Here is a 13,075-nt window from a genome sequence, read left to right as displayed (position 1 = left end):
TCCTTTAATCTGATTGGTGAAAAATCACATCTATTCCTAGTTTGCTCAGTTTTTGCATTGAAAAGGTGTTGAATTTTGTCAAATGCTTTTCCTGAAGGGATTGAAATGACTATATGGGTCTTCTTTTGTAGTTTGTTGAAAACTAGGATACAGAACTGATTAAAATAAAGAAACCAAAACGTACAATATTCTACCTATTAACTGGTAATTAATGCTAAAGAATAATATTCAGAACTGACAAACATTTAGAGAAACAGGCACTCTCAATACACCACTGAGGCAAACTTAAATATATCAATGTTTCTGCAAGATAATTAACAACATATAACAAGTTCCTTAAAGAGACCCTTTTACCAGTGACACAATTTCTAGACATTCTATAGGAGATAATCTGGTGAAGGTGGTTCCTTTCAGGTCTGAGAGGGGGTCAGAAGGAGCTGCCAAGATGATATTAACGGCTCAAGAGCTTATGACACACTAAGGCCAGCAGGTCAAACCCACATATTTTATGTCTCCCAACATGTCTTACACCTGGAATAGAGCCAGAAGGGGCCAGGGACATGGAAGTTGAGGCAGTGTATTCATGTGTAAAATTAGGCTGGGACCGAAAGATCCAGATGACAATAGAGCACAATGGTTTATGAAATCAATTCACTTGAACACTGGCAAATAACATGTTTATGAAGCACATCTTGCACATCTTGCCTAACTGTAAGGGAGACTTTTTTTTTTTTCAAAGATTTTACTTATTTATTTGAGAGAGAGAATGAGAGACAGAGAGCATGAGAGGGGGGAGGGTCAGAGGGAGAAGCAGATTCCCTGCTGAGCAGGGAGCCCGATGCGGGACTCGATCCCGGGACTCCAGGATCATGACCTGAGCCGAAGGCAGTTGCTTAACCAACTGAGCCACCCAGGCGCCCTAAAGGAGACTTTTTTGTATTGATAATGGCAACCCAAATATGGGTTGTACTGAGGACTCAGGTCAGCAGCACTAGAGGGGGCAGGCTATGGACAGAGAGGGACAAGCTTTTTTTTTCCCTTTCTTGATTTTTTTTTTTTTTATGTCTTTTTATTAAGAGAAGTTCTTGGGGTGCCTGGGTGGTTCAGTCAGTTAAGTGCCCAACTCTTTTTCCCCCTTTAAAAAATTTTTTTTAAAATTTAAATTCAATTAATTAACATATAATGTATTATTAGTTTCAGAGGTAGAGGTCAGTGATTCATCAGTCTTATTTAATACCCAGTGCTCATTACCTCACATGCCCTCCTTAATATCCATTACCCAGTTACCCCATCTCTTCACCCAGCAACCCTGTTTGTTTCCTATGATTAAGAGTCTCTTATGGTTTGTCTCCCTCTCTGATTTTGTTTTGTTTTATTTTTTCCTCTCTTTCCCCATGATCCTCTATTTTGTTTCTTAAATTCCACATACAAGTGAGGAGAGGGACAAGCTTTAAGAAGCTTGTACACCTGGTCCTAAGTCCTCTCTCGCTGAACAAAGCATAGGGTAAAGTACATGCCCTGCATCGTGAATCTCATTAAGTGTAGCCACACCTCCACAAAGCTCCATCTCCTACCGTTCTATGACATAAAAGTTGTCTCCATCATCTCCTTGGTCAATGACATGCTCATCAACTTTGACTGTCCTTTCAAACATGGCATCAAGGACTTGAGAAAGTTGTTCCTGCAGAGTTTACACACAAATAGAAAAGATGGCTTTTACATTTGCTGGGGGAAAAGATGATTATGCTTATCTCACTTTGTGACTACACAGTGGAAGTACATATATTAGACTGTTCTCCATATTCAAGCAAAACCCTTAAGCTATCTGAAACAAATGTTTTCCTCTGACCATTCAGCTTTGGAGCTCCATGGACACAGCACAGTTGCCAAGTTTTCCAAGGCAGTACCGCTTAAAAAAAAAATCCCATAGTTTATGCAAAAAGAGGTATCTCAATCATGGTGCCCATTCTCCCAGTCACACCCACACGACTGTCAGGTGCCTTGTCATCTGTAAAGCCATGAGATGCCAGCTTCCTACAGGTGTTGATCTTAACAGGATCATCAAATCTAAATGGCTGGGATGGACTTAGACGTTACCTCACAGAGCAGCACAGCAACTGCTCTGACTAGCCACGCACATCACTTAACCTCTCTGAGCCTCAGTTAATTCATATTTTAAAAAGGGTTTAATAGTTTCTATGTCATTGATTTTCATGGCTAAAAAAGAAAAATCTAAGGAAAGTATCACACAACAGGTACTCAAAAATTGACATCTATTATTGGACAGCTACTATTGCTTCAAACATTTATATACAACACATACAATTACTTACTTATCATCACCTGCTATAACCAGAAGGTATCTAACTGTACTGGTAAGTATAGTGAAAACAAAACAATGCTATTAAATTCTAACAAAACAGTGGTCTCAGTCTAGGGCCAGCATCCCTCTGTCAGGGAGGGCGATCAGTGACTGTCAGGGGGCACTAACAAATACCAGCTTCAGCTCAAAGAAAGACTTTCTCCTTGGAGGAATGTGGACTGAAGATGTGGCAAGGAAAAATTTTATTGTTGCATAATTCCATGTGACTTAGTGTCGTCAGTGTGACTCTGCTACCTAAAATAACTGAGTATCACTAAAAGCATCTCTTTAATTACACAGTTCCATGTGTGTTGAATACTGTACAAGCTGACAAATATGAAAAAGGAAGTGCTATTCATGTGCATTCCACATTCACATGGAATGTGAGCCCAGTGTTGCCAGAAATCTCATGTTTAAATACAGGTAACAATTCAAATTTTCATGTACAATACAGACCAAACCACACACTAGCTGTAACTGGCCTGTGGGCTATCCACTGGCAGCCTCTTGTCCTGAGTAACTCTTCTTCTGGTCTGGACTCTTCAAAAACATCAGTGTCATGAGATACAGAATAAGGTGTAAGGGGAGGATTCCAGGCTGGAGATGACTAAAATGACTCCATGACAACCAAAGGCAACATGTAATTCAGGAATGAAAAACAAAACAAAAAAGCTGTAGAGAACTTTACTGGGAAAATCTGAATATGGAGTGGGTGTTAGATAACATTATTGTATCACTGTTAATAATGGTTTTGTGCTAATGTAGAATATCCTCATTCTTGCAAAATACATCTTAAGGTATTTAGTGGCTAAGAACCAAGATGTCTTAAACATATTCATAAATGGCTCGGGACAAAAGAAAAAAGCAGTTCATATATATTTATGTGTGTGTACATACACACAGAAAAGAAAGTAAATGTGACAAAATGTTAACTGGTCAGTCTAGGTAAGGGTACATGAGTGTTCATGGCACTATTCTTTTGACTATTTTGTAAATTTGAAAACTTAAAACCAGAAATTTGGGAAATAAATTTTTATTTTATTCATGTATTTTTATTTCTATTTTTTTAAGTAAGCTTTACACCCAACGTAGGTGTAAATAAATTTTTAAAAACTGAAACAAATACACTCACCAGAATGGTTAAAATTTTAGAAGATAGACAATATCAAATGTTGGTAAGGATATGGAGCAACTGGGAATCTCATATATTGTTGAAGGAATGCAAAACGGCACAACCACTTTGAAAAAGATCTGGTAGATTTTTATAAAATCAAATATATACCTACCCTATGACTCAGCAATTTAGCCCTCAGGTATTTTACTGAAGAGAAATGGAAAAAAAAAAGTTCACAGAAAGACTTGTACAAAATGCCACAGCATTATTCGTAAGAGCTAAAAACAAGAAATAGACCAGGTATCCATCAACAGGAAAAAAAACGGATAAGCGAACTAGTATTTTCATATAATTGCACACTACTCAGCAACAAAAAGGAATGAACTAACATCACCAGCAACAAGGCATCCTGACATCACAGGCCCCTTGATATGATGCTCTGAGAAAGACAATATAATTTCTGTAGCAGTCAGGCCAAGAATGTATGTATATCCATATTCCAGTCATGAAGAAACATCAGACAAATCCAAACTGAGGTACATTCTATTAAATAACAAAACAGTACTCTTCAAGGTGTCAAGATTATGAAAGACCAGAAAGGACTGAAAACCACGACAGACTGAAGAGAAAGAAGAACTAAATGCAATGTGGGATTCTGGATTGGATCCTTAACCAGAAAAAAGGAAATATAAGTGAGAAAAAGGGTGAAATCCCAATAAGGTTTGTAGTTTAACTAATAGTAGTATAACAATGTTAATTTCCTGGTTTTGCTCATTGTCCTATGGTTATGTTAAGATGTTAATACTAGGGGAAGCTGGATGAAGGGTATATGGGAACTCTGTACTGTTTTTGCAGCTTTCCTGTCAGTCTAAAACTAATTCAAAATAAAAAGTGAAAAAGGAAAAGGAATGATACATGCAACAGGGATGAACCTCAAAAACTGTGCTGAGTGAAAGCAAGTCTCACACAAAAGAGTGCATACTGTGTGATTCCATTTATATGAAACCCTAGGAGAAGCAAAATTAATTTATTGTAGAATAAATCAAAATAGTAGTTGCTTCTAAGAGGAGGTGAGAATTGATCACAAGGGGGCACGAGGGAATTTTCTGGGGTGGTGACAATGTTCCATAACTTGTTAGGGAGTTTGGGTTACCCAAGTGTATACATTTCTCAAACCTCAGTGAACGCACTTAAAATTTAGACATTTCATTGTATACAAACTTTGTATCAAAAGACTATAAACAGGATAAACAGTTCCAGGATATGCGTGCCAAAGTATTTAAAGGAAGGTATAATGGTATCTGCAGCTTACTCTGAAATGAACCCAATTTTTGGGGTAAGATGGGTTAATGCAGGGACCAACAAACAGCTGCCTGTTTTTGTAAATAACGTTTTACTGGAACACAGCCACACCCTTTCATTTATGTATCGTCTGTGGCTGCTTTCCTGCTACAATAACAGAGTTGAGTAGTTATGTTAGACATATTTACTACCTTGTTCTTTAAGAAAAAATTTACCGACCCTTTTGCTGAAAGATGGGTAGATGGCATATAACACAGCAAGCACAGTAAAATGTTAATCGTAGAATCAAGGCAGTGGATAAATGTGTGTTCCATAGAAGTCTTTCCACTTTGTTGTATTTGAGTATTTTCACGACAAAATGTTAGAAAAAAAATCATTACATCTGACATTTTAGTTATAAATAAAATGTAAAATGGTTTTCTTCAATACTAAGAAAACTATGAATATTAGATTGACATAGCAACTGCCCTTAGAACATCTGATGATATAAAATTTACAAGGAGTTTTGTTCAGTAGGTAAAAGCAAGTCTTCTTTCCATTGATACAGATGGATCTTCTAGGGAAGACAGGAGACACAGACCAGTATTCCTCACAACCAGCCTTTCCTTGAGGTCATGGTCCTTGTTTTAGTCAGCCTGAGACTAATAAAACGGACTAAAGTTCTGGCTATTCTTATAACCACACAGCTACCAAACAGACTGGTTTATTGATACCAGGGATGGTTGTGAGGATGTCATTAAAAGACTTATTTGCAGGAGCTGGGTAGTAGGGGAATTCTAATCCCATCCTTCTTGTCTCCGCACATTCTAGGATTCTCCGCCCGGTACCTCAGCCACTTATGCAGCTTCAGCATGTGGCTCTCAAAGAAGAGAAGTAATGCAATTTGAGGATTCTCTGTCCTCATGAGGTAGCCCCTGCTCTCTATCTCCACCAAGGGAGGGAGGACAGGTCCAAGCACAGATCCTATACCAGAGCCCTGCTGACACACACCACTCCCCATGTCTGAGATCTTTGCTGAGAAGTAATCACAAGAGATGCCCCACATCTAAGGCCTGAGAAGTCACACACCTCCAGTGGGTTAACTGCTACCAGAGAAGAGAACTCCATAATTTGCATCTTTGGAGAAATTACTCTGCAGCATAAATTCAGACCCTCCAAACTAAGCCACGGTCATGCAAACCTGAACATTTCCTTTTAACATGACCGAATTGCATGGTCCTCAAATGGTATTTTCTTGGAGGAAGTACCAAAGCAATTCAGAGAAATACTAGAAGTCATCTGAAAAGCTCATTATGAGTTATGATGGGCAACACAATGCAAACATTTGTAAATAAGATGAATCTAAAGTTTTATGCCTTAGGCTAAGACGACAAAAACTGTTTAAATGACAAATAGGAGAAAAGCTGAAAGACAAAAATATTTTTAAAACCAATGTTACCTGATCAAGATTTTTGAAAAGGAGAATATCTTTGCAAGCTTCCTGAAGTCTGCATCTCTGTTGATCAGTTTTAGGATGAATCACCTGCCAATCCAAATGAAAGCAGGGAAATATTTTTATTCCATTTTAAAATTTGACTTTACTTACAGATTGGTAACTTTCTTTCTCCTAAAAAATGGGGACAATTAAGAGCATGTTTACTCTTGACTTTCGTTCTATACAAATACCAAGCAGTGCCCTGACTATGGAGGGGCACTGTGATGGGGGCAGAGCACTCAGCCTGGGGCCACTAACTGACTGTGTGACTGGCAGCAAGTCAGCTACCCCCGGGAGCCTCAGCATCCTCATTCGTAAAGAGAGGGCTATCGATTTGTTCATTCAACAGATACTAAGCATCTACTAGGTGCCAGGCACTGTTCTACCTCTGGGGATACGGGAAATGCACAGGTCAAAACACCTGCTCTCATCCAGTAAATCTGTAAAATATGTTAGAGAGTGACAAGGCTAAGGAGAAAATTAAGGTAGGGAAGGGTAATAAAAAAGTGTGTGTGTGTGGAGTGGGTGGATGAGGCCTCATTGAGAAGGTGACATTTGTGTAAAGATTTCAAGGAAATGAGGATGACCTGAGGGAGTGAGTCATGTGGACATCTCTATGGGAAGAGCACCTCAAGCAGAGGGAACAGTAAGTGAAAAGAAGGTCTTGTGGTAGGTGAAGAGCATGTCTGAGAAAGAACCAGGAGATGGGTGACTCATGCAGAGCAAGGGTGAAAGATCAGGATGAGACCAAATTGGGGGGTTAGGTGAGGGTGATGCCCAAATCACAGATGGCATTGTAGGCTACAGAACTACAACTTTTCCCTAGCCATATGGGGGCAATTTGAAGGCTCTGACTGAGGAATTAAAAAGATAAAAAATGTTTTTAAAGGCTCACACTGGCTACTGAGTGAAGAACAGCCTTGAGGGAAGCAAGAGTAGAAGCCAAGAAACTACTGTGATTATTCCAGTGCCAGATGGTCGTGGTCAGGACTGGGGTGGTAGCCATGGAGGTGTTGACAAGTAGTAGAGTGCTGGATATGTTTTGAAGACCGAGCCCATCGGATTTGCTGGAAAACTGAATGTAGGTGTGAAAAAAATAAGAGGAGCTGAGGGGTGACCCTCAAGTTTTGGACCTGAGCCCTTGGAAGGATGGAGCTGCCATGAACTGAGCTGGGGAAGACTGTGGGTGGAGAAGAATGTTTAAAGGGAAATAATGTGAGTTGCCTATTGAAATCTAAATGGAGACGGCAAGTAAACAGCAGCTGTACATGCTGGAGTCCAAACATCAGTTTAGTAGTAGTGGTGGTGGAATCTACTAAATTAGAGTCGTCAGAAGGATTAAATAAGTTAATACATGCAGTATTTAAAACAGTACCTGGTATTTAGTAGGTGCTCAAAAACTGTTATTATTACTGATATTAAGTGTTTATTGAACTAAAAAAAATAATTAGTGCTTAGTATTGCTGTTATAATTCAGAGACCTAAGTACTAAAAAAAAAGTACATTTCTTAATCTGATGAGAATTAACAGATGTCAAAAGTATTAAGTAAAATTTAAATTTGTGATACTAAAAAGTTAGTAAAAAACTGCTTTAATTTTTTTGGTGGGGTAAGGGGTAGAGGGAGGAGGAGAGAAAAAATCCCAAGGAGACTCCACACTGAGCATGGAGCCCAATGCAAGGTTCCATCTCATGACTCTGAGATCATGGCCTGAGCTGAAATCAAGAGTCAGATGCTTAACTGACTGAGCCACCCAGGTGCCCCTCCCAAAAAACTGCTTAACTGCTTTTAACTTTTAAAAGTCATCAGGAATTTTATAATATCCAGAATAAATTTTTTAAATTTACATATCTATTATATTCACACAATGGTAGCATTTTATTATTAGAATACTTCAGAAATCTTTCATGGGCTGCTCATTTTAAGGCATATTTGAAAGATCATTAAAGCTTCTTTTACAACATCAATCTTTTAAAAATGGTGGTTTAGATATGCTTTTATAAAAATAATTTGGTAACTGTACAAAAGTTTAAAAAATCTGAGTTTTTAAGAAAAGACCAAAAGTGAACCATAGTCCTGCCACAACTACTGTTAACATCTGGGATATATCCTTCCAGAAATAATTATTTGTACTAATAAATACTAGACGGATGGATAAAGATATATATGTGTGTGTGTGTGTGTATGTACTTTAAAGTTTATTTACTTTTTAAAGTAATCTCTACACCCAACAGGGGGCTCGAACTCACAACCCCAAGGTTAAGTGTTACTTGCTCTTCCAACTAAGTCAGCCAGATGCCCCAGATAAATATATTTTTTAATTATTTTTTATTTTAGAAAATGGCTGCAGATTCTCTTGATTTGAATGTACCATAACTTAGCCCCTGGTAATCCTCTATTCTGGGGGCATTGTTCGCATTTTTTACTATGACAACACTGCAATGATCTCTGTTTATACATCCTCAGGAAGGATCCAGCTGCTTGTTAGGGATGAATTCTCCGTCAGGTAACTGCTGAGTCAGTTGGCTTCACTATGTTTAAGGCTTTGACAGCTACAGCTAGGCACCCCATCTTACCATAACCTCAACCAGTCCTGCTTTCATTCTTCTTAATATTTATCTGGTAGATAAAAGAAAACAGCACCTTGTTGAGATTTTAATTTGTATTTATTTTAATTACCAGCATGATGTAGAGGAGGGGAGTGAGTGGGGAATAAAGCAATTCTACCTAAGGCCTTCGCAGCCGTTCTTACCCTTGGATCAGTATCTTCCTCTTCCTCATCAGGGTTATAGGTCTCAGCACAGACTAAATTTGGAGAGAAAAACATAAAGAGAAAAGTGAATAAAACAGATGTGTACTTTTACTAAAAAATAGGAAGTGAATACAGTTTCCTGTTATTCACTGTTTTCTAAAGCTATAATGATTTTTAAAGCCCTTTCATCAATTAATAAATATATTAAGTACCTATTCATTCCAGGAATGCTATTAGGTGCTAAAATGCCAGCTTTCTAGGGATTGGTAGTCCCAAAAAGGAGAGATTTGGTAAAAATATATCATAGAGTAAATCCCACAGTAGTGGCAAGGACAAGCAAGGAGGTGCTGTCTCTGCTGAATATATATATTTTTAAATTTATTTGACAGAGAGAGACACAGCAAGAGAGGGAGCACAAGCAGGGGGAGTGGGAGAGGGAGAAGCAGGCTTCTTGCTGAGATGTGGGGCTCGATTCCAGGACCCCGGGATCATGACCTGAGCCAAAGGCAGACACTTAATGACTGAGCCACCCAGGCGCCCCTCTGCTGAATATTTTTTAAACAGGGGTGGAAAATCAGAGAGTACAACATATGCAATATAAACACATGGACATGGATATGGAATAATTATGAAAAGAATCAATTAAAATTGCTCAACATCATTCTGTACATGTATGACTTAAAAATAAGAACGAATGTTAACATGAATACTATATGTCAGTCTTTGTTCTGGGTACAATATTATATAAATCTAAAATCAACTTGATTTTCTTGGTAGGTAGCCTGTGTTTGTTGTGCTGGCTGCCTGCAGGACTTGTCTCTGTTGCAATTCAAAGATTCAGAAAATATTCACTGAACATTTGTTTATAATAGCAAAATATCAGAAATGATAGAACTACCCAAAAAATATGACATAACTAACTATTTGAATAATATGCTATAAGAAAGAATGAGGAAGATCTCCACGGGCTAAAAGTGAGTTCTAGGGAAAAAGAGCAAGGTGAAGAATATAGGTAGTATGCTATCCCTTCCATAAGAAAGGACTTCTATGAGAAAGAAGGAGAGCTAAGAAGAGGGGAAAATAAATATAAAAATATGAATATATACACAAAAGTTTTGTTTTTGTTTTTTTTTACCTATTTATTTTTCCAAAGGGAAACGAGAAGGATATACCAGGAAATCAGCAGGCAAGGAATGTAAATGGTTTCTGACCCTACATTCAATGCATTTGTGTGATGGCTAACAACTAGGGGACAAACATACATACTGCTCTCAATTTAACTCCTGGTTTCTTAGACACATTTACTCACTGAAGCCTTGGTCTAGCTGCATGCCAGCTTCCCTTTCCATTGACTCTCTGAACTCATGGAATACCTGAGAAATGGTATGTCACGTAGACATGAGTCCCTTCCTGCCTAGCCTACAGTACTCTAGTGTGGGCCACACCTCCTGTACCATAATGCCATCAATACTCTGCCATAATGCCATCAATACTCAATCCAACAGGGATCCAGTATCCGTACACAGAGCAAAATTAGGGAGAAGGAAGTTCAGAGGACAAATACCATTCTACTTCCTAAAACAGCATCAGGTGATGTTCTGCAGGAAGGTCCGCCTAGTCCCTGGCTGATACAGGCTTTGGGTAGCTGAGCCAGGGAAGTGACAATAGGATGTAGATAATGACTCACTAACTTTCTCCAAGTCATTACTGATTCCACAAGAGGAGGTCAGCTACATTTATTTCAGATCTGTCCTAAAGATTAAAACACACACCTTCCTCCCTGCTCAGCGGGGAGCCTGCTTCTCCCTCTCCCTCTGCTGCTCCCCCTGCATGTTCTCTCTCTCTCTCTCTCTGAGGAATGAGGAAGGAATGAGGAAGCTGCAGTGAGGGCAGACACTGTTAAACTGCAAGCTTCTTGGTTCTCTGAGCTCTTCATTAACGTTGTCATTAGCAGCCCAGGTTTCTTCCTGTTTTTCTTTCTTTTTTATTAATGTATAATGTATTATCTGTTTCAGGGGTACAGGTCTGTGATTCATCAGTCTTACACAATCACAGCACTCACCATAGTACTTACCCTCCCAATTTGCATCACCCAGCCACCCCATCCCTCCCACCCCCTCCACTCCAGCAACCCTCAGTTTGTTTCCTGAGATTAAGAGTCTCTTATGCTTTGTCTCCCTCTCTGGTTTCATCTTGTTTCAGTTTTCCCTCCCTTCCCCTATGATCCTCTGTCTTGTTTCTCAAATTCCACATATCAGTGAGCTCATATGATACTTGTCTTTCTCTGACTTATTTTGCAGCCCAGGTTTTTAAACCAGAAATTTGTGACTCATCATGACTTTCTTCATTCACCTCTTATCCAATGAATACATCAAATTCTACTTCAGAAATGTCTTCTTAGAAAAATGCATTTAAAAACCCTCACTTTGGAGACAGATGGGTACATGAGTATTATTATACTAACTTTCTCTACTTCTGCATATGTATGAAAATTTTCATTTAAAAAGTTTAAAATAATAAGCCTGCAGGGTTGAGACTGACAGGATTTTACTGATAATGACACAGTCTTGGCTAGCCTATTTCCAGGCTTGCTTTTCCTTTGATTTTGAAGGAAAGTACTTTAGTGACTTGGCTTGTTTTATATTTTTATTTTTTAAAAAAGACTCAAAGGTCTTTCTTTAAAAAAGATTTTATTTATTTTGAGAGAGAAAGAGCGTGCACATGTGTGCCTGAGCAAGTGGGGGTGTGTGTGGGGGGGTGAGGAGAATCTGAAGCAGACCCCACACTGAGCACTGAACCCAACTCGGGCTCGATCTCACGACCCTGAGATCATGACCTGAGCCAAAATCAAGAGTCATGTGCTTAACTGAATGAGCCACCCAGGCGTCCCTCATTTTTATATTTTTAGACATTAACATAACTGAGGCAGGAGATGTTACAGTCTTTAAGTCTTAAGGTATAGCACTGTGATTTAAACAAAAGTAGTTAGTTCCAGTAGAATTATTATTAATGTTTCTATTTGTGGAAAAGCATTATTTTATTTTTCAAAACTGCTTTTGAATTTTTTCCCTTTTCTTTTGAACTCCAGACTCACCTCCCTTTGCCTCTTCCCTCTGTTTCCACCCAACCTCTCTACTTTTTCCTGGTCTTGACCCCAAATCACTTTTCTCATCTTTCATATAAAAATCCGTTTTTAAGTGTCTATGTGATTGTTGCCCCAGAGTCTGTGTGATCCCCGATGAAGCCTCAAGAACAACACTAAGTGTCATGAGACGCTTAAGACCTACTGAAAATGAAGACTGAAAGAGTAGCACAATCCCTTGTTCCAGGGAACCTGTTTTGCCACAGTTGTCCAGCAGATGTCACTGGTCAGCAACATGAAACTATACAAAGGGACAAGAGACCATCCAGCACAATTTCTTCTTCTAAATTTTAAATGATGCTTCTGTCATCCAGAAATGTGAATCATTTTTTTTAAAGATTTTATTTTTAAGTGATTTCTACACCGAACGTTGGGCTCAAACTCACAACCCTGAGATCACGAGTTGCCCACCCCACTGACTGAGCCAGCCAGGCACCCCCGGAAATGTAAATCATTAAAATGTGCTGGTGAGAGAAAACTCTTTCTTTCTTTCTTTCTTTTTTTTTTTAAAGATTTTATTTATTTGACAGAGAGAGGCACAGCGAGAGAGGGAACGCAAGCAGGGGGAGTGGGAGAGGGAGAAGCAGGCTTCACGCGGAGCAGGAAGCCCGATGTGGGGGCTCGATCCCAGGACCCTGGGATCATGACCTGAGCCGAAGGCAGACGCTTAACGACTGAGCCACCCAGGCACCCCGAGAGAAAACTTTCATTTCTACAAAGAAATGAGCACAGATCCTGGTCACAGCCTGAGGCTCTATGCTCTCCTGCCAGCTCCCACAAAGAGTTGACTCAGGGTGTGTGTATTAGTCAACTTGGGCTGCCATAACAAAATATCAGGCTGGGTGGCTTGAAGAATAGAAATCTATTTTCTCACAGTTCTGGAGGATGGAAGTTCAAGGTCAAGATAATGGCACCATTTTGTTTCTCATG

General features: G+C 39.1%; 1 protein-coding gene across 1 annotated transcript in view; it reads right to left on the bottom strand.

Annotated features, from left to right (window-relative positions):
- PRKAR2A (protein kinase cAMP-dependent type II regulatory subunit alpha) overlaps positions 1–13,075 on the bottom strand; it is a 116,941-nt gene that overhangs the window by 27,070 nt on the left and 76,796 nt on the right. Inside the window, exons 3-5 of the mRNA XM_034997751.1 lie at positions 9,004–9,056; positions 6,217–6,300; positions 1,575–1,681 (exon numbers count right to left, since the gene is read on the bottom strand). Coding sequence (XP_034853642.1) covers positions 1,575–1,681; positions 6,217–6,300; positions 9,004–9,056 — 244 coding nt within the window. The remainder of the gene's footprint in view (positions 1–1,574; positions 1,682–6,216; positions 6,301–9,003; positions 9,057–13,075) is intronic.

Source organism: Mirounga leonina, unplaced genomic scaffold (genome assembly GCF_011800145.1).
Source record: "Mirounga leonina isolate KUSES-001 unplaced genomic scaffold, KU_Mleo_1.0 Mir_94, whole genome shotgun sequence".
Taxonomy (NCBI): domain Eukaryota; kingdom Metazoa; phylum Chordata; class Mammalia; order Carnivora; family Phocidae; genus Mirounga; species Mirounga leonina.
Note: the sequence above shows the minus strand (reverse complement) of the source record. Positions and strands in the feature narration are given on the sequence as shown.